The sequence below is a fragment of the Astatotilapia calliptera genome, chromosome 6, assembly GCF_964374335.1.
Source record: "Astatotilapia calliptera chromosome 6, fAstCal68.1, whole genome shotgun sequence".
Lineage (NCBI taxonomy): Eukaryota > Metazoa > Chordata > Actinopteri > Cichliformes > Cichlidae > Astatotilapia > Astatotilapia calliptera.
In genome coordinates this window covers 30,442,739-30,464,254 of record NC_137427.1, presented here as the reverse complement: position 1 = coordinate 30,464,254, position 21,516 = coordinate 30,442,739, and the positions used below count along the sequence as shown (strand labels likewise).

Genomic DNA, 21,516 nt, shown 5'->3' with positions numbered 1-21,516 from the left:
GTAAGAGGCCTAACAAGCAATGGTTTGAGGTACCCCCATGACTCATTTGAAATTCACAATACATGCCACCTTATAGGTTCATAAACGTAAAACACTTTTTAATGTAACAAAGTTACAGGAATCTAAATAAAAGCTTTTCATTTTTATTTGCAGTTTTGCTGTTCACTCACAGAAAAACTATTTCTCTTACGACCATCAAAGCACACAATTAAAATATTCCCACCACATTCACTCTGTATTTAAAAAAAAAACTGCATAAAATCATTAGGAAGGTTCAAAGCACAATTTAAAGGGTTATTATACCCAGAAACGACTCACAACAGACAGATGACTAAACAAGACAAAGAAAAATGCTCAGCACTTCAAACCATCATTATATTTAAATGTTCACAATGAGTTAAATAAGCCCAACTCAGATACACTGGATAGTGCAGCAACAGCTGGTGGTTTTCATCATGTTATTATTGATCTGCATAGAGAACATTTCAGTGATCTAAGAAGATGATTCGGGGCACACACCGTTAATCAGAGGATAAAGGAACAAGCCATTCTCCTCTTCTGCTGTTGATATATTGAGCTGTGTAATTGGGAAAGATACCACACAAATCTAAAGGTCTGACACACCATTTCAGACATTCTGACAAATATTTTTTCAACTCTTTGCCTGTCTCTTTTCCTCAGAGTGCCTTGTTTAGCCTGATTGGCAAATCTGCAGCCTCCTTGTAACGTCTCCTCCACCAGCGTAGACATCAAACCATGGTGCCTGCCATTATGCCACAGCAACTGTGCCCTTTTCATTTGTGTCAAATATGGAGGCGCTAGACAAGGAGCCTTGAACCAGACATCACAGATAAGATTATTCCTTTGATCTCTGCATGTCAGAGCTTGAGAGAACTGACATGCTGTGGGTGTGCAGCGTTAAATAAGCAGTATTTCCGGCTCTGACACAGCACAGTAGAACATGAAGCCCATCTGGTCCACCTGGTCCTCTGACAAGCCGCTCAGCAGATTGACGGCTGGTTTAAAGTAACTGTGCAGCGCCCCTTGCTCGAGGTAGCCAATTAGCTCTGTGATACATTGTTGGAATCTTACATCCAAGCTGGTCTCGGACCAGTCGCTCTCGGAGTCGCTAAGGTGCAGGATGAGATTGGCCAGCGGGGTGGCTTTGAGCGGTCGCAGGGCAGGGTTCTGTCTGCACACCGCTTTGAGTATTTTAAGGGTGTGTTTGCGGTAGCCGTTGTCGGCTGCATCAAGCTGAGCCAGACGTTGAGTTTCCCACGGGTAGAGAGAGAGATGCCAGGCGTTCACCCAAGGAGATGTAAACTCTGGCTGGGCGGTCAAAACCACATCGCCCTCGCTCAACAGAGGCAACATAGAGACAAACAAGGGCTGATAGTCGCTCTCTGCTCCTTCGACTGCATTTCCAGGCCTGCAGCATGACAACAGAGGAGTGTCAGTTCAATGCAAACAGACATTTCTGTAGAGTTTATTATTTTCTTAGTTATACCCATCACTCAGTTTGTTAGTATGTTTGTTGGTTAGATTACTCATAAACTCAGGTTTGAATGAAAATTATACTGAGGGTGAAGCTAGGTCTATCTTGCATCAAATATAAATATTTATAAATATTTATACCTTTTGAGCGTATATCACAAACTAATCTGGACTAATACATCTTTCTAGATCCAGAGACTCATTTCAAGAATGGTGTGTGCGCTTCGTCATACAATATCAAACTGTATTAATTAAGTAATGTCAGCAGTGAACTATTAAATACAACATGTTACTATTTAAAAAACAACAACACAATTTTCAACAAATCAGCAGTTAAGCATGGGCACACACCGGATCTCCAATCTCAGGTCAGGTCCTCCTAGTACAGGTCTGACGACACAGTCCAAAGTGCTGCTGATTGACGGCCAGTTCACAGTTTCCATGACAGCCTTACTGAACATGTTCACAACAGCTTCTGCAGACAGATAGCCGCCCACCAAATACCTGCAAGACACAAGTAGAGACCCTTGTTTCATCCATTTAACAGCGTCTCAAAAACCCCCAAATTCTATTAATTTTGCTTCTAAAATGGAAAGTGGAGGCCAATACACTATATTAATATGCTACACATGTGTTTGATTTAATACAAACATAAAAAAAATGTGTGGTGATCACCTGTCCCAGTAGCTGCGTCCTTTGGGAAAATATTCTAGATTGATCCGTCGGACCATCCAGTGCAGAGGATGTGTGAGCAACGTTTCCTCTCCTGGGATGAGACGCCACAGAGAAGACTCCAGCTGTAGAGGCACCAGCAGGCACGCATGGTCTGCACTGACCACCTAAAGACCAGCACATAACAAAACAATTCCAAGATGTTGCTAGACAAAATCAGAGGCTCGTTTCCCCATCAGCGGGAAATATATTTCTGTTGTGTATACCTGCAAATCATCCAGCAGAGAACCGCCGAGTGTCATATCACCCAGAGGCATGTCTGGGTGACGGCTGTGCAGAAAACCTTGGATCTCAGTGCAGATGTCCAGAGCCACAGACTGAGCCCTCTGCACCTCCTGGGGAGAGAGCGCCGCCCTTGTGTGGTAGTACTGCTGCAGACGCTCCTGAACAGTTCACATAATTTAAAATCAGTTTTAATACTCCCTACTTTGTTCTAACACATCTATTGCTATTTATAGTCATCATGCAAGGAAACTCCCAAAGTTCATACTGCAACTCTTGATTTGACCATTTAAAAGCACTGCTAACATTTACTGAAGAAATTATTATCTTATACTAATTTCTCTGCTTATGTGGATGTTATGCACAATACCTCAGAGCAATGTCATGCTTATCTGACTTCTTCTGTATCTTCTGCTTGCCCAGCACACACTGTTTTTTGAATTGGCAGGGCTCTTGGGGCTCTGTCAGCCTAATAGTGCATAATAAATATGTATCCCCTAAGCACTGCACTTAACAAAACATGCTGGACGCGCATACATAAATGAGCCAACAGCAGCAGAGGAACTACAGAGCAGTTGCTGAGACTTCATATTCTCTCTCTTCAAGGGCTCAGAGGTGAAGTGTCAGAGTGTACCTGCAAAGTCAGGGCGCACAGCTGGAGCCTCTTGGACTTTGACTCCGGTTTAGTCTGCACGTCCAGCATCTGAGGCTGCTGGCAGAGATCAGCTGAGTGAAAAGAGAACAGCTATGATATAATAACAGAAGGTGTCACGCAGGATACGTTCTGTGTATTTGTGTGCCCACTTTCAGTCGCTCAAATACCTTTCTGCTGTTTGGTTGCCTTGGTGACATGCTTCATCACCACACCCTCTATGCCCTTCCTGATGAGTGTTGGGGAAGCAGAGACCAAACTCAACTCCTCCCAGCTCTCAGCCATCTTCTGCTCCACCTTTTCGTCATCTGCTGCGCGGCCTGCGCGCTCTATCAGCTGAATGAAAACACTCATTGTCACAGACGTGCAGCCATGAGTACACTCCACAAATACAATTACATACACCATCACAACCCACAGGCAAATAAACGTTGATAGACAGAACCATCCTCAGGACCTGTGCAGTCCAAAGTGCATGTAAGATGAGGGTGAAAGAATCATAAGAGATTATAATATTTAACACTGACGTAAAAACAGCAAAGAAAATGGGGAGAGATGCCATAAGGCATGATTTTTAGATCCATGTGTAATAGTGCAAAATTCAGATTTTGCACTATTACTTTTACTTGTTTCATCCCTTTTGCAACACAGTTAAAGTACATTAAGTAAAAGTACTCATTGTGCATAATGATCTTTTTCAGAATCACATACATTATATTATATTATTAGATCAGAATTTAAAATTATTGTTACTGGCAGCTACAAGAGTGATGTATAAAGGCGAGAAAAGGCAAAAATGATGAACAAATGATGAGGAATCTGTCATTCATCCCTTTAGATACACAATATTTCCATACTCACTGGGCTTGGGAAAGATGTTGTGATGTGGTACTAACAAACTCAAAAAGCACTCACCCGTTTCACTGCCAGTGTAGCGATCCCCAGCAGAGCCGCACCTCCAACTCCCAGAACCAGCCGGGCATTAGACAGCAGAAAGTCAATCACTACAGCGATGCCTTCCTCTCCTCGCCTCCGACTGTTCTGGAAGTTCATCTTCTCCTTTTTCGTGGTCAGCCTTTGGAAAAGGAGACGGCATGCATTTGGAAGAGCAGAAGGCAACACAAGATATGACTGACTGTCAGATGGAAAACAACATTTTGGGGGTTTCTCTTCGTTTAGAAATAATTGTATGCAACAGCACTCTAAAGTGTTGAAGTCTGAATAATTCATGAAAGTGGAATAGTGTGCACAGCAACATTTCTATTTAATATGATGAATAACTTCACACACATCGAGCAGAGTATTCTTCAAAGATGTGTGGACACATTAAAGAAATAAACTGAAGCTTTTATACCTTGAATGAAGGGCTTGGTTCTTAATCTTTCAGCACTCTTTATGTCAATACTTCTACGAGCCACAGAGTATTTCTTAGAATGACAAAACCTGCTCTCATCTTTCTTAAAGCAGCATCCCTTCCCAGTTAAAGAATAACTAAACATGTCAGAAAGTGCTGGCAGAAACAGTGTTACATAAACAAACATGGCTATTATTGTTAGCGGGAATCCTGACAGCTCAGTTTTGACATGCTTCAGAATTGTCACTGAGTTAATAGTGATGTAGTTACATGAAGAGAGCTTCACAGACTGGTGTAGCTGACTACACCATTCAGGGCTCTGCTCACTGCTTTAGTATCAGGAACTAAATATGTCTGCAACGGTTGCCTTGAATATGGTGCAACTAAGGTCATATTTAGACCTGAAACAGCCACAATAAAGGTTCTGTTTAAAAAAAAAGTAAGGATCAATGTCTGACATGCATTCGCCTAACTGGGCTTGATACAACGATATTCCTTTCTTTTTTCTTTCATAGCTAGGTGTTTTAGAAAGGCAAGCTAATTTAAAGCAGACTTTTGTGTCATGGTCTTTTTCCACAGGTGTAATCAATCCCATTAATTGCGCTCCTAAGCTCATTACAGTACACCAGCCCTTACTGATGACACCTGGGATTTTCCTGTTGTGACACATCAGTCTGTTGGTAAAACATCCCTCCCACTATGAGGTCTATGATCCAGTGCACTGCAAAACTTCAGTTAAGGAGCTTGTTTAAGCTGATTGTAAGCTTCTATAACTGAACATGACAGTGATAGAAATGTATTTTTAGTTTGTACAAAGCCGAAAGTTTGTTGAGCTTATCGCGTTTAGCTCCAGATGCCTGATATCCACAAATAGCTATAAGATATTACTCAAAACCATTTCAAACAACTCTGTGTCCTCGCTCCCTGCAAGAGGCACAGGGTCCCAAAACCAAAGGAGCGCTCTATTTATAGACCCGGTGCATCCCTGAGTCATCTAGTTACAGCACATACAGCATGGAGGTGTCACTTTGACTATCAGAACAGAGGTCACTGTTCTGTTACCATCAGGTCAATACTTACATCAATATCCTGATTGCTGTCACAATAGTGCTTAATTATACATATATACATATATATATATATATATATATATATATATATATATATATGTTACAGACACATTAGCACCACCATCAGCAGCAGCAGGATATCCTACTAGACTTCAACTGACAGAGGACAGGCAGCGCTCCGTCTTTGCCGACATTCAAAAACAAAAACAAACTCTACATTTAATAGCTGTGAGTGTGTGTGAATGGGAGGTTGTAAAGTTTTATTTTTGCCATTTTCACTTTAAAGCACTGCAAACCTGCACAGATTCTTAGGTTTTTATCTTAATATATATAAACCTGCCATTGCCATTATATATGACACTAACAAAGACATTATACAAATAAAATGCAATTTTCTTCTTTTCCATCTGTGTGATAGATTACTGACCAAATACTAAACATATCACATGGCAAATGTAGAAAGGGCAAAGTTAGACTTCTCCCACAGGATTAAAGGATTTGCAGTTTATCCTGCTGACTGGACTGCCAGTATGTTCACCGTAAGAGTACTGTGGAAAAGTTTCTAATGTTAATTGACTTCATAATAAGAGTAGTAAACTGAAAAGAAAAAATCTTGGTGTGCTGATCTTTTGCCCTTAAAACAAGCCTTCAAGATATTTGGCATTTTGGAGAATTCTTCTGAATGTTTAATTTCTCTCAGAGTCAACTGTCTTTACATGAATCCAAGATGCTCTGATTCTGCTGCTTGCTAAAGAGAGTTCTTTGCCTGTTTTCATGTGATATCACGATGCAGAACAGTGCAATGCGTTCTCAGCATTTCACTGACAATGTGTTTGGACCAAATTAGTCAAGTTTGCAGAATGTGGCTCCAGACTTTGAGGAACCTTAACCATGCTTAAGGTTTGATTAACCCCCTGTTTAGTCCGTTTCTTTTATCTGTCTCTTGGTGCTTTTGAGAAAGAGTGTGGAAAGCAGGTCATGACAGAAGCATATGGTGTTGTTTCAACTTTTCTTACTCCTCTTTAACTCTCCTCTTCAGAAACAACTTTTAGAGTCTGCTAATCACTCACCTAGTTTTATCTGTTTTGTTATCTTGTTTCTGTTTTTACCTCCAAATAATATTATATTATTGCGGTTACTGCTTTAGTCATGCTCTGGGTTATATCCAAACGAACTAATTGCTTGCATAACTGGTCCTTTAACAGCCTCCAAATACATTGCTGAGGCATTTTTCCAAAGGGAGACTTGGAAATTTAAGAGAGGAGACTTCAATTAAGTGTTTCTGTGAAACATCTGGAATCACTCAAACTTTTGAAGGTCTCACTACTAACGAGTTGTGACAGTATTTTAGCGCCGACCTCCCCTCTCATCTCTAGCCTTACAAAAACAGTCGAAAAATACGTCGACGGAAACGAGTAACATACTGACAGACAGTAAAGTTACACAGCTGTCCGAATAACAACGCAGACAAAAACAAAGCGTTTCTCATTGTTAGCAGCTAGCCAGCTGGTTAGCCTTGTTAGCAGTCCATTATATAAGTTATCTCTCCACCCTCCTGATAAATATGCTTACCACTCAGTGCGAAGAAAATGTGATATTCAGGTTCAGAACCATTGGAGTTTGACAGAACACGTCTTTTGATGCTTTTTTGGCAAATAAAAAAAGCCTGTCGACTGTCGTTTGCTGCCATAAGTATGCCATAAACAGTAGCTAACAGCTGGTGGCTTCTTCGTCTTTTTTTTAAATTTCGGATGATAATCATCGTTAAAGGTGCATTAGCGCCCCCTGGTGACGCTCTGGCACAACAGACCTTCAATAACTGTCCGGCTCTCTTCTGTACAGTTGTTCTAACTAATCGGGTTATTTCTATACATTTATCTGAATTTCCAAAAATAATGTAACAAATACATATATACACACATACATATATATATATGTGGGCAGCTTTTTTCCTTTTTGTGGTTCTCCCTTTAAGTTAAATCATCACTTAATAATTAACTATTCCAAAGCTATAAGATGAGATTTCAGTGAAGATGAAAGTTCTCTCCTACTCAAAGTGGCTGACAAGAAAGAAGGTTTTTAGGCTTTTCAGCAAGCCTTCACTGAAGTTAAATTTCATCAGTTCAACATAGTGTAAAAACATAAACAGCTCATTTGGATCAGATGTTAAATTCAGCAGCAGTTTGTAGAGGAAACTTTAGATGAATACCCTGACTTAGTTCATGAGGTGGAGGCTTGTGAGGAAACTGCTTACGTCAGCTTTCTGCTTTGAAATGATAAAATGGGAGTACTCTAGATTGAAGTTTCCAGAAGAAATTGTATTTCTGATACCACAGAATCAGACCATTAAAAAAAAAGTTCATAACTGCATTTGTTTAGCAGTTTGCAGTGGCTGGAAAGTTTGCAGTAAATTGTAGTGCTATATGTTTCAGCTTCTCGATCATGGCTAAAGCACTTCTGGATGGATGCAAACTGCATTTCGTTGCCCTGTACCTGTGCAATGACAATAAAGTTGAATTCTATTCTATTCTTACTGATATTAGATATAAAATAAGATTTCTCAATAGATCATTTAATCTCAAATTCTGCACTTAAAAATGTAACAAATACATATTTGTCAGTATGGCAGGCAGAATAAATAGACTCGGGAGAGGCAAATTCAGCTTTATTTCATTTAGCGAGGACCTTTGTCAGTCAAAACAAATGACAACTAAAAACCCATGAAACCATTTTATGCTCCTTCACTGTCCACACAATCATTTCAACTTTAGCCGAGCTACACAGAGCCATGAACACCCCACATCCTGTTTTTAGAAAGCAATTTCTCCTCTGAACCAAGGTTATTTTTGCTCATATGTAACTCCATACTAAGCAGTCATCTAATGAGTACCTCTGCCAAACATGGTTGACTGGAAGCAAGCAACAAATTTATGTTTACACAGCAAACCGCAAGGAAATTGTTTCTGCTCAGACCCAAACTAAACAGGACTTAATGGAGGTCATTCTGCTCAAATTAAAGTTCTGACTGACCCCAATTTCACCTTATTTAAAAGAAAAATTTTTTAGATCTAGCACAGGACAGCAACAATGTCAGAATGAAACAGGAGTGTAAAACAAGACCTGAGTTTTTCCATTGCTCCTGAAATGGTGCATCACTCCAGCTGACAGACCAGCAACAGAAGCCATGCGGCCGAGTTGAATCGTAAAACAGAAATCCAGGTTTCACGTCTGCTGCAACTTAAAACTGCAAAATGGAGGCTAAAGTGAACTGAGTGAAGTTACAGGTCAGAAACGTAGGTGCTAAAACTCAAACGCTCCATAAAAGTCCTCCAATCAAACACTATATAAACATATTGTACATTATAACAAGTTAGATTACAGCCCAGGGTTTCCTTTTTACAAGTCCATACTCCTTTCAGCTCTCAAGGTCTGTACATCTTGGTTACAAAAAAAAACAAAAACAAAACATGCCAGTTTTAGGTATCTATGAACATACAAACAAAAAGTTTCATTTAACTGAACAGTTTATCAACAGAGCCTAACTGTAGTGAATAACTCCAAGTGCTGTAATAAGTAGCAGAGATGTAAGCTTTGTCTGCCAAAAACTAATCCACTCAAATCAAAAAGCAACAGTATGATAACTGCCCTCCCTGTGCCAAACTGAAACAAAAGGAGCAAGTTTGAATGAACAAATAATATAATACTGAAATATAATAATCAGCCATAACATTAAAACCACCTGCTCAAAACGGTGCAGGCCGCACTCAGTGTTGCCAAAACAGATTTGACCTATCATGCCATAGGGGTAGGGGTGTCTCTGATGGCGCTGTGATGCTAGCAGCAGATTCTTTGGCTGCCTGTGTGTCCTGCTAAGATGTTTTCCTCATTGCTGTTTGTCCTGCTGTGCTCCAGTGTTTAGCTGGCCAGAGTAACTTTGACATGAACGCCAGGGCCCCGAGGATTCAAACGACGCTGTTCTGTAATGAGATCATCCTGTTCACCTGTCAGTAGTTTTCATGTTGTGGCTGATGGGCTTACATTAAAAAAAAACAACAACAACCAGATATTCACATGTGAAAGGAGTCCTCAGTGGCGCCTCATTTTGACTTTGCGCCCTGAACTCTCCTGCTCTTTGTCGTAGTCTTGGCCGCGTCTCCTGTAGTTCTCTGAGGTGATGCTGTGACGATGACGGGACAGTGAAGGACGTCTGTTCTCCTCTTTATCCATCTCCAGAACCCTCGGCCTGGTGGAGTCACATTTGGGTCATTCATCACAAACCCTTTCATCGCACAGAGTTATCTTACTAACACACCTCACGTTTATTCTTGCAGATTCACCACCTCTGAGCCATGACAAAATATTACAGCTTAGAGCTCTGCTTAAGTGCTGCCCAGTTTTCCACGTGAGTAGCGAGACCAGAGGCTAGTATCGTCCCTGACCTCAGTGGAAGACGCTTTTCTGTCACAGCAACTTAAAAACCAAGATATGACACCCTCTATATCTTTTCTACATGTTTAAACTTGAACAGACTGTTTGATGAATACCACTCACTGGTGTTTACACACATCATCTTGACCCAACATGGGATCACCTACTCCGCTCTGCAGCCTGTCATCCTGACAGGAATCTTTTTTTCTCTTTGGCAGAAATAGGTAAATGTTTTTGTTTGTACACATCACACTTTCCACACATCTAATTATGCTGGCAAAAACAAGCATTGCTTGTACTGTCATGTCAACAAACTTAGCCTTACAATATCTTTGGCCAAGGCTTTCTGCCTCATTTATTGATTGAGAAAGTGTTTGTTGTGCTGTTTGCCTGAGAATTAATTAGAGCCACTTAAAGAAGTACTCACACCGATGCCAACTGTGCATTTCATAAAAGACTCATTAATAGCCCTAGTTACTGTGACTTGAGGGGCAGACAATCTGCTTGAGACTAGCAGCCTCATTTTCAGGGGGCAGCTGTGAATTTCTAAACACCGGCTTTGTTAGAATGAATTAACGTTACATAAATACTGAGAGTGGCACCACTTGTCCAGACACTTATCAATGTTTCAGTTTAGAGGAGACTGGAATCAGTATGAATTTAATGCCAAACTCTGGTACCCCTTCCTAGCACTCACTGATTGCAGCCTCTATGTTTTCCAATTACATTTTGACCAGTTTCTCATCAGATGAAATACTCGTGCGCTGTCTGACTTTTCTCAGTTTAGTTTGTACCATGAAGACCTCTGGTGTGTTAGCACGTGCGGGTGGATACCTGTGAGCAGCATCAGGGTCTGCTTTGCGATGAGAACGTTTGGCTTTCAGGCGACCTGGTTTCTGTGCCAAAGAAGCTCTTAACGAGCTGTCAGAGCCCAGTCGAGGAGCGTCAGGTCTAGTCCTGCCAAAAAGAAGAAGAAGCAGAATAAGAAAGACTGGAGTTGAGAGAGAGGTTTAAATTAGGATTGTCAATTTTTCAAAATCACAGTGTGTTGACTCACTTTCTGAGGATGATTACTGCACGCCTTTCTTTTATGTCCTGTGGTCGGATGCAGTGGGTAATGTCATCTGCTGCATAGCCACTGAGAGAGGGGAAAAGAGGCTTTTAGTGACTGCTCTCTGCAGCCCGTGGGAACTACACAAAAACACAAAACATGACAGCAAACACAGCTATACTCACCTAAGCACGGTGACACTTCCTCTTCTCACAGGCAAGACAAACACGGGCTCAGACACCCGAATCGGTTTGAACTGGAAGCGGCAGCCGAAGCAGAGAGCGCTGTCACTGAAGAAGGACACGGACACGATGGGCCGGTCAAAGATGTGCAAAGGATCCACGTGTGACACGATGCAGCCACCTGGCTGATAGTCATTGATGACTGCACTGTTAACAAACCCCTCTGGGACGACTCCGTTTGTCACCAGCCGATTGATCACCAGCTCGTGCACCCAACTCGGGATCTCGTCCACTTCTCCTTTGCGGTACAGCCGCTCCTGACCCGGACCACGCTTCTCCAGCTGGGCTCCATACGTGTAGCCCTCCCCGAAGAAGTACTTATTCCGAAGGGGCGCTCTATCCACGGTGTGCTCGCGGTAATGTCCGGCCTCTGCCTGTGCAACCACCTCGTCGATCTTCTTCTCGATGAGGGCGCACTCCTCCGGCGTGAAGATGGTCTTCTGCTGGATGCTGCTCCTCACCCGGCGGGCCTCCTGCTCCCGGAGGTCCGTGCTGTCATCGCTGTGCTCGTACTCGTCGTCATCGGATTCCCGGTGCTTGCGTTTTCGGTGTTTCCCGTTGCTCGTTTCGTCCACGCACTTGTTTTCGTAGTCGTCTCTGTGCGGAGTCATGGATTTGAGCTTCTCCCTCAGGTCGGAGTATCCACTGGCTGCCATATCAGCCAAAACAAGATGACCGGCGTGCTGCGACGAGGGTTGCTAGCTAACAGATAGCACGCATCAGCGCTGCATTTCAGCAACAATTACTCGGGGTCTTGTTAGCGTGAGCGGACTAGACGTATAACAGATGAATATCACTTGCTTTAAAGGGTCCAGTTACTTTCTCGCAGCGCATAAAGTAGCTAACATTAGCTAAGCTGGTGGGCCACTCCGCGTCTGCATTGAAGTAACGATGTGGTGTGGCAGTTGACAGTCTGGAGATTACCTTACCGGACTCTCTCAGGAAAACAGAGCCGTGGCAAATGCAGCACGCTCGGCCAGCAGAAACGCGAAAAAATATCTGAGCGGCCTGGCTACCAGCTAGCGAGCAAGCTAGTAAGTTAGTTAGCTCCACTAGCCTGGCTGGGTCTGTCCGTCGCCGCCTGGAAAAACAGACAAACCACGCAGCAACATTTCACATGTCGCCGTTAAACTCCAGACCTCAGAGCTCCGCAGACGAGTCAGGTTTTAACTCCAATAGCCTGGGAAACGCATTGCTATATGCGCACGAATCTTGACCTCCTCTTAGTTTACACCAGCACAAACCGTCTCCAAGAAAAAGGCTGAAAATAAACTCGTGTAACCTGCCAGAAGTCTGCGCATGCTCGGTGACGATTTGACAGTGTGGGGCGGGGCTAAATCCATTTTGGGAACCCCGAGGACACATTTTAGTCCTCTGCTGCTAATTCTGTCCCACTTACCTCTTATTTACCTCCACTGAGTCCACACTTTACATCCAGATAGCTGTTTTTTTTTTTTTATTAATTCCGCTGGTTCTCAGTTTATATAGCAGATATACAAAGAAAGAAAACTGTGCGACTAAAAAAATAGTTTTTAAAGTTTTATGCAAACTTTTTATTTCATTACATATCACGAAGAAGAATAAAAGAGTGAATATAGTGGAATAAAAAAAAGTGTTGTTATACAGTAAAAATAACTACTTACCGGCCGCTATAGAGTTTGGAAGCAAGCAGTATTCGGCTTAACTCTCGCACACTGAAACAATGTATATTTTTAATATTATGTGTGTAAACAATGAAGTCAGTAAATACCTGATTAGGAGAAAGGTTGCTGATTAAATATTTCACTTTTTCCCCAGCAGTGTATAGTTATGCACGTAATATAATAATCACTGAAGAAGTTCACAATTGTTTTTAAAAACCCTGATTTATTGTGATTTATATATAATGTTTCTTGTTTTGATTTTTTTTAACAAAATGGGCATTATCAAGGGCTGAATATAACAATAAAGAGTACAGTCAACTGTACTTATAAAAAAATATAAAACATGTAGCCTATCAGTTATAAAACTTTGTGAAGACACGACACCGGCCCTGCAAAGCCTCCCCACATTTCATTTACAGCTTCTGTACACATAAAACAGTTAAGTGCAATTATTAATGAGTCACACAGATAGAAAAACAGGAAATTCGTCCAGTATTGAGATCCATTCTTGTTCTGCACTCATAGAAAGTGACCTCACATTTGTGTGTGCGAGATACATATAGCAAACACCTTAAGCTGAGAAGAGGTAGGCTATTTATGAAGGTCTCATGTACATTAGCGAGAGCATGTGCACTCGTGAAAGTTTGTGCGTTACAGCATGGTGATTTCGCTGGGTGGCAGAGTGAGCCTCTTCTCCCGCACTGACATCATGTTTTCCACCTGCATGGCGACGACTCGACACAGTTCCAGGCCCTGAGGATGAAGAAAGAGTGGATCAGAGCCCGAAAGCTGACTGGCTAAAGATGATCAAGATTCTTTAGATGTGTGGTTTGCATAATACCTGCTCCAGCTGTAGCTGAATGACACGTTGTGCATTCATATCCCCTAAGGTGAGGTCTACATAAGGGTAACTGGTCCCAGCAGTGGGTCTCTGGGTGCGGGTGGACTGTATATCCGCCAGGGGGACCAGTGCCATCATCTCCTGCATGACAGAGACTAAACTTTTACAGCTGTCTGCTGAAATTACAGCTCTGCATATGAGTTCATCTTCTCGTCACGATGCGCTGAGTCATAAGCCGACCAAAGGTGTGTGTGTGTGCGCGCTCCTTACATGGGTATTTTTGTGGAGGAAGTGGAGACCGTGTTGATTGACAGCAACGATACTGGGAGCGTAAAAGGTGGTGGAGCTGCTGCTGTGGATGTAGAAGAACGAAGAGCCGAACATGGGGAATGCACTGACCAGGCCTGAAAGCGCACAAGAAAAATTTGAGTAAATTTTCAATCTTGGGGTGAAGCAGTTGAGTTTTAGTTTAACACATTACTGTAGACCACCAGGTGTTCCTGCAGCGCTTGTTAATGTCCACAGCAATCTTACCCAGAAACTGTGCTCGGGCCTGGTGCGGGTTCAGTGCCTGTACTTGCTGCATATGCTGTGTCGCCATGGTAACCCACTGCTGGGGTGGCTGCTTTTTGAAGAGAGGTGTGGCGATGTACTCCGATAATTCGTGTCTGCAGGAGAGGGAGAACAGAAACAGAGTATCAGATAAACAGCAGTCTGTTTCACTCTGTGATTTCCCACATTTCTCCAGAAGAGTTTTACAACTCAGTGAGCTGCTCTTCTCCGCTTTAGGCTGTGTGTGTGTGTCTGTGTGTGTCTGTGTGTGTGTCTGTGTATGGGGGAGGAAGGATCGAGGATAACAGCGGTTAGAGCAAGAAGTCATATAAGAGTTTTTACAGTTGAGAAAGTAGAAAAGCAGTCATGCCTTTTAAACACAATAACTGGTGACTGCACCACAGTCTGTGCCTGCATTTACTAAACTGCTGCAAGTCGAGTCAGAATCCTCCACTTAAACATTAACATTATACAAGATTTTACTCTGTTTTCTTTTATGCAGGCCATTTTATGAGGTCTTTACTCTTAATTTTTCAGCTTGACACTAAATTCTCGTTCCTTTATTTCACACTTTAATTGCTGTAATTTCTCACCACTAAAATGAGCATTAATACTACATTATAGATATAAAAGACCACAACAAATTTGGTCATTGTAGGGTGTATTACCAAAGTTTTTGATGGGAACAGAATTATTTCATTTTAAAGTCTAACCCATCCAGAAATCCTGGGGAAAGTGTTCATTCAACGTTCAAATATCAAGAATAACTTAGTTAACAAGTTATAATATTTAAAGGCAAAAACAAAACCGAAGTTAGACAAACATAAAGAATGTATAGAAACATGCTGACACTGTTTTTACATCATGAATGACTTCCATCTACAGTCACTGAACACTTTATTAGGTACATCTTATTAATACCAGGCTGGATCTCTTTTGCCTTCAGGACTGCCTTCATTGTTTGTGGCAAAGATCCAACAAGCTGCTGGAACCATTCCACAAAGATTTTGGTTCATATTAACATGACAGTATCAAAGAGGTGCTGCACATTTGTCAGCTGCAAATACAATATGAGAATTTCTCAATCTACCACATCCCAAAGGTGTACAGTGAACTCATTGTCATGTTCATGAAACCAGTTTACGATGTTCTGAGCTTTTAGGCATGGTGCGTTATCCTGCTGGAAGCAGCCATCAGAAGATGGGTACACTGTGGCCATAAAGGGATAGACGCGATCAGGAATAACATTCAGGTGGGCTGGGATGCTTGAAGAAAATAAGCCATTACACCTGCAGGATAAATTGTTGACAGGATGGATCCATACTTGTACAAAGTGTATGCCAAATTCTGAATGTTATAACAGAAATCAGGTTTTACCAGACCAGATTTTGCCGATAATGGGCAAATTGTGCAAAAAAAATGTAGTTTCCTGTTCTTAGCTAACAAGAGTGCCACCCAGTGTTGTCATCTGCTGCCTGGAGCTTCTCTGTTTCAAGGTTCAGTGTGCTATGCATTCAGAGATGCTCTTCTCAGAACAGAACAATCTGGCCAATCTGAACCAGAACTGTTGCTCGCAGAATATTTTCTCTTCTGTAGACCATTCTCTGAAAACGCTAGAGATCAGCAGATTAGCAGTTTCTGAAATACTCAGTTTAGCTCATCGGGCATGAACAACCATGCCACATTCAGTCATTTAAATTAACTTTCTTCAACCATGTTTATCTGCCTAAATGCACAGAGTTGGAGCTAATTGCTAGTTGCTAATATTTTCTTTTAATTGGGATTTGTTTGACATCAGGATTGTTAAAGTACAATAAGTTTGTGTTTTCAGGACAATGATTATCACTAAAGTAAATTGTTCAGAACAAAGTAAGTATGTAAAATTAAGTAAAATTGAACTCCAGGTTAAATTTAAAGTCCTCTTTGGGGCTCATTAGAATTAAACTATAACCACTTTCTCAGTGCTGCTGTTTCCTCACATGCTGGGAATGAAGATGTTGTCTTTGGCTCGGTGCTGCAAAGCTGCCAGTTTGGAGATCTGGTGAAACTGTTGATCGCTCACTTTTCCATGTGGAAGAACATTCAGCAGACCCTTACAGTAGTCTGGAAGGATCTAAATAATCACAAAAACAGGGTTATGCACACATGCATACACACAGGTAAACAGCAGCTACCGAGTATGTGCAGCAAATGTTGTACCTGGTTATAGTGCGTGGCCACACAGAGCTCATTGTCAAACTTGAGCGGCTGAGTCCAGACGACTCGCCTGAACCAGAAGCTGTAGCCGGTGTCGACTAACTCGGCCTCTGTCGCCACATCCAGGATGTACTCATGCTTGTTCAAAGGACGCACATTCTGACCTGAACATGCAAATATGCAAAGTTTTTACACAGTGGACGTGCATATTTTCACACTGGCCACTGCTCAGCCCCCAAAAAGGAGTTAAAACTATTGATACTCGTGTTCTGAAATGTGCTGTGCAGCCCCATGCTGCGTGACCTGCTGTGCTTCGGAAAAGCGCAGGAGTCAGAGCAGCTGCCAGCTGTTATCATGTGGAGATATTTAATGCTCAGGGAAGAAAAAAGACAACAATGGTGTTTGTGTATAAAGTATATGTACTGTGAGAGCATTTCAAGGGGCTTAAACATTAAATTATTGATAAAGCAGAAGGAAACGAGCCATAGGGCCGTTCTTCATCACTTGTGTTTTTAAATACACACAAAAAAATGTTTACTTTTAGAGGTACAGTCATGTGAAAGAAGGTGCCCCTTCCTCAAATGATAAGGTTTTACAGATCACGACATAAAAATAAAAAATATAACCTATTACACTTTGGCTAATTTACCTGCCTTCTCTGGCAGACCAGTCTTCCTGAGTTAAAATCCTGAGCATACTCGTTAATAAACCTTTTGAAATTGCAAAGCTGTCGGTCTTCAGGTTGTGTTTGAGTCCAGGAAACTGAGTTTCCTTGATTGGCTATGGCACTGCGTTGAATGTTTTCCACTTGTGAATAATCTTTCTCACTGTTGAATGGTGGATGTCAAATAGTTTGGAAATTTAAGCCCTTCCAGAGTTAACTCACACCAAAATGCTGCAGATGAGCAACCTGCCGAAACTTCTGCTTTAATCGAGTGGATCTGATTAGCAGCAGCTGGCTGCTTCTTACCCCGTTAAGTCAGATAGAAACCATGACAGTTGTAATTAATTTTTCCGCACACTGCTTCTGCATTTTAGTGTAATTTTGGGTAAATTAAAAATGCAATACGTCGTGTGTTATGTTCACTGCGGGCTGTATTTACCTCATTTTAAGACCTGCAAAGGATTAGATGATGAGTTTTACCATTCCCTGACTTTCTCTTACAGCTAAACCTCAGAGAGCAACTAACAGAGATTCTCAAAGAGCATAAATACAAAGTTTAATATGTATGTGTTTGTATGTGTTTGAGACAAGCTGCCCATGAGCATACCTCTATTGGTCACTAAAAATATGGCATATTCTTCCATAGCCTCCAGCTTGTGCAGACCCATCTCATAACACAGCTCCTCGATCACCTCCAGGGCAACCTAAAAAAACCAAAACCCAAACACAACAGTGTCAGTGCAGACACATGGATGCACTCGCTCTCATGATGCACACCAGTGATGGTGAAAGTGGCAGCTGAGCACTTACAGAGCAAGTTTTGATTTTCACATGACGTTCGATACCCCCGGGGAAGAGGAACAGCTGACGTTTTGAACTCCGTCCCGCCTGAGGAGGCACGAACACATACACATGTAATACACTGCTAGAGATTAAACTACACACACTGTATAAGTGGGGCTACTTCACAAGATCCTACACCCAATGAAACCTGTTTTTTTTTTTAAATTAACAGCATGTTTTTCTCTCATTAGGCTCTCCTGTTTGTAGCATTCAGCCCCCCAAGCCTGCTGGTTCCTCAATAAATCTTTTAAAGTGGCTTCCAAGTTGCATCCTTTAGTTATTTGCTAAAAAAGCTGGACGCTGCACTTTTTGCCAAGTATTGCTGAAACAGGAGAAAATTGTGCATTTGTTGGGAATTAGTCTCACACTAGAATCCCCAGAAGCGTGTCAGCCACTGCAACACTGTGGCTTTCTGATGTGTAATAGATTTTGGACAACAATTGAGTTCCCTGGCAAAGAGGGAGGGGAGAAAAAAAGCTTTGATTATTCAGACAATGCCTGCTGGTGGGATCCGACCATTGCTTGGTTTGATCTTTCATTCAATTTGTTGCCTATTACAATAAAATAGAATATAACTTTTCATCTTTCAAAAGCCAATTCAGTTCAGCCAGCTACCTCATTAACTTACTGCTTACATCAATAACAGTACTGTAACATAACATAATAGGAGTAAACTTCATTCTAATTCAAGGCAGACTGGGTTTGGAAATTGTGTCTGTCCTTATTCAGTTTGTAACAAAAAAAATATAGTGAACAAAGAGTGTACACACCCACAGAGGTGCAACGAAACAATGCAGACAGGAGCACAGCACTACTGAAGCGCTGGGGTAGCTTCAGCTTTGAATGCTCCCTAAACCTGACACCATTATTTTAGTACAATTTACAGCAAATAGTTTTGCTTTTTATTCATTTTATGCACAAATCAGCAAACGTGATAAACTGTGAGTGGAAACTTCGGGACATAAATTAAAGAGAGACACTGACCATCATAGCCTTCAGCTCCATGCTGTTGGGTGGAACAATGCGGCCGCCAAACTGGAACGTCTTCTTCAGATTCTGCTCGCACGCTTTAGCTATGCCTGCCAATTTTATAGGCAACGTTACACATTTACACTCACGGGACAGTAAAAGCTGTGTGTTTGTGCGCGCTCGTTACCCTGATACTGCACTCCTGCGCTGCGAGAGGCCTGCTGCAGGTATTTGAGGAGGAAGGGCTTGAGGACTTCAGAGCAGCAGTGGAAAGCAGTCAGGATGTACAGCAGCCGCCAGCCTCGCTGGCAACTGTCGCTGTGGAGCACAGGAGTGCACGCTCGGAATCACAGGCTCAGTGATGAAAGAGGCTTGTACCGTGTGTGTCGGTGTGCGGACTTACGGTTTGGAGCTGGTGTTAGTGGTAAGCTGTTTGAGGAGCTGGCAGTAAGCCTCATCCCTCATCAAGGAGAACTCTCTTATGAGCTGAGCGGTGGATGGACGCACACACATACACACAAAAATACATAGAACAGCATAAAAAGATTAGCCAGCTGTCAAAGAGAAAACAGCAGAGTAGACAAGGCGAAAAATGATCTGTATGTTTACCTTGAGGAAAGTGCTGACCACTTCCTGTTCTGTTAGCCCCCTTAATGGAGAGTCGCCCATGAAACGCATCATGGCTACATAAAATACATAACCAGGACACACACACACACGCACACCAACATTTAAACCTGAACTTCAGATGGTCAAATCACATAATGAAAAATTCCCCTCAAATCCTTTTTACGGGGAAAAAGCAGGAACCTCAGCTCTTGCTTTGCCGAGATGAACAGATATGCAGTAGATGGCACAGGATATGAGAACATCTCCTCTGAACAGAAGATCACTTGAAGCCCGGGTTGTAAAAAAAATCAGAAAATTATTAATGTAACTGAAGACGACAGAAGGTGAGAACTTACACAGGAAGAGATCGGCTGCCACTCTGTTCATGGCCGGGTCTGTGAACTCTATCAGAGATTCAGTCAGAGGCGTCTGCAAAGGTGAACACAGTACAAGAAAAGTTACGCGAACGACGCGGTGCGGCCGTAGTGTTACGACAGCAAAACTGAGAGCAAAGAAGAAGGCACCTTGGAAAACTTGATCATTTCAATGGGCTCCCGGGAGTCTCTGTTCTTGCTTTTGCTCTTCAGGGAATCTCTGTGAACACAGTCAGTCATGCCTCATGTTGCCTTTTAGTTCCAATAAAACAGCATTTATTTGAATTGCCTGAAAATTAGCAACCTTCAAATATGTATCTAAACAAGAGTACGCAAGCACTTTCGACACAACTGATTTCAGTGTACCTATGATGCAGATTAGTACCTCTCAGTGTTACATCATTTTAATATTCTATCATTGGAGCAGGACTTAGCATCGTAAATTGTATTTCAATGCAGAACTTGTGAACACAGGAGCGCCTAGCTCCTAAATGATTTTCAAAGTAACTCAAGTATTTTTGATTACTTTCGATGCCCCTTTCTGATGCTCCTTCTCGGGCCGTACCTCCTCATTTCACTCTTTTATCTTTGCCTAGTGAAATTTCTAACAGCAACAGGTTCGCTGTTCCTGCTGCTCAGCAGCTGCATCCACTTGAAGACTGTGCACTAAAATTAAGGAGACATTCTGTTGCTTCTAATGTTCTCACTCAGTGATAATTTTACATGAAAATACAGTGTTATTGTTAGGAAGTCTGGTGGCTTTGTCTATTCCCTGCTGATTACTAAGAACAAAAGATAACTAACACATCTTTTTCCTGTTCTGCTGTTAGAGCACGGTAAACTCATTCTGTGTTTTCCCTCACCCTTTCCCACTGGGCGCCTGTCTGAAGTACTTCTTGGCAAACTCCAGCATGTCATATTTCGTGTCCTGCAGGGCGCTTTCATCCAGATCTCCATCAGCAAAGCCATCAACAGAGACCTTCTGAAAGGCAAAGAGTGACAGTGAAAAACAACCTGAATTCAGTTTGACAGAAAAACAAGCAATCTGTATGCGTGTGTGAGTGTCTGTGAACCTCAATTGTTTGATCTATCTCATGCGCGGCCATGGTGGATGCTACGGCGACAGCGACAGCTGATGACACAGCGAACTGTCCTGCTCCACCTCGAGGCTCCGACTTTCGGTCCAGTGGAAGTGACAGGAAGTCAGGAGGAGCGACGGGATGGACGCACTCGGCGGGGAATGCGCCGGAGCGGCCGAACACGGCGCCAAACTTCCAGCCTGATGCGCAGACAGAGCAGAGGGGTAACAAGGTGCAGGTGATGCAGGGCAAACAGCTGATTGTTCACTGTGCCTAAACAAGCTTTTGCTTTACTGCAAATCCTGATCGCTATCGGCCTTTCCTCTACCAGCAGGTCAGCTTTTCAATTAAAGTGGTCGGATCTTTATCTGCAGGCTTTGCATTCATTTACAAGATGTGATCCCCCTCCCACCTCTCTGCTGCCACACTGATAACCTGGCACAAAAGGCAGTCTCCTCTATAATTGTAGAGACATAAGGCTAACTTATCTGATATGGGGCA

At 42.3% G+C, this 21,516-nt stretch overlaps 3 protein-coding genes across 3 annotated transcripts in view; all 3 read right to left on the bottom strand.

Annotated features, from left to right (window-relative positions):
* Window positions 1-127: 127 nt before the first annotated feature.
* On the bottom strand, window positions 128-7,262 carry mief2 (mitochondrial elongation factor 2). The gene is made up of 8 exons (XM_026171577.2): window positions 7,097-7,262; window positions 4,016-4,175; window positions 3,271-3,436; window positions 3,083-3,174; window positions 2,433-2,609; window positions 2,170-2,333; window positions 1,846-1,998; window positions 128-1,429 (listed from the first exon to the last, which is right to left on the bottom strand). Exons 2-8 carry the CDS (start codon window positions 4,151-4,153, stop codon window positions 919-921), a joined length of 1,401 nt encoding a protein of 466 aa, XP_026027362.2. The 5' UTR covers window positions 4,154-4,175; window positions 7,097-7,262; the 3' UTR covers window positions 128-918.
* A 911-nt stretch (window positions 7,263-8,173) lies between these two features.
* On the bottom strand, window positions 8,174-12,553 carry alkbh5 (alkB homolog 5, RNA demethylase). Its single transcript, XM_026171579.2, has 4 exons — window positions 11,189-12,553; window positions 11,010-11,090; window positions 10,787-10,909; window positions 8,174-9,767 (listed from the first exon to the last, which is right to left on the bottom strand). Exons 1-4 carry the CDS (start codon window positions 11,899-11,901, stop codon window positions 9,611-9,613), a joined length of 1,074 nt encoding a protein of 357 aa, XP_026027364.1. The 5' UTR covers window positions 11,902-12,553; the 3' UTR covers window positions 8,174-9,610.
* A 218-nt stretch (window positions 12,554-12,771) lies between these two features.
* The window catches only part of myo15ab (myosin XVAb), a 50,413-nt gene continuing 41,668 nt past the window's right edge, over window positions 12,772-21,516 (bottom strand). Inside the window, exons 57-72 of the mRNA XM_080302592.1 lie at window positions 21,010-21,215; window positions 20,800-20,915; window positions 20,087-20,156; window positions 19,919-19,991; window positions 19,563-19,636; window positions 19,357-19,439; window positions 19,141-19,271; window positions 18,969-19,063; window positions 17,952-18,029; window positions 17,749-17,845; window positions 16,481-16,641; window positions 16,261-16,394; window positions 14,264-14,397; window positions 14,000-14,133; window positions 13,730-13,870; window positions 12,772-13,641 (exon numbers count right to left, since the gene is read on the bottom strand). Of these exons, the coding sequence (XP_080158718.1) occupies window positions 13,540-13,641; window positions 13,730-13,870; window positions 14,000-14,133; window positions 14,264-14,397; window positions 16,261-16,394; window positions 16,481-16,641; window positions 17,749-17,845; window positions 17,952-18,029; window positions 18,969-19,063; window positions 19,141-19,271; window positions 19,357-19,439; window positions 19,563-19,636; window positions 19,919-19,991; window positions 20,087-20,156; window positions 20,800-20,915; window positions 21,010-21,215 (1,829 nt within the window). The 3' untranslated portion in view covers window positions 12,772-13,539. The remainder of the gene's footprint in view (window positions 13,642-13,729; window positions 13,871-13,999; window positions 14,134-14,263; window positions 14,398-16,260; window positions 16,395-16,480; window positions 16,642-17,748; window positions 17,846-17,951; window positions 18,030-18,968; window positions 19,064-19,140; window positions 19,272-19,356; window positions 19,440-19,562; window positions 19,637-19,918; window positions 19,992-20,086; window positions 20,157-20,799; window positions 20,916-21,009; window positions 21,216-21,516) is intronic.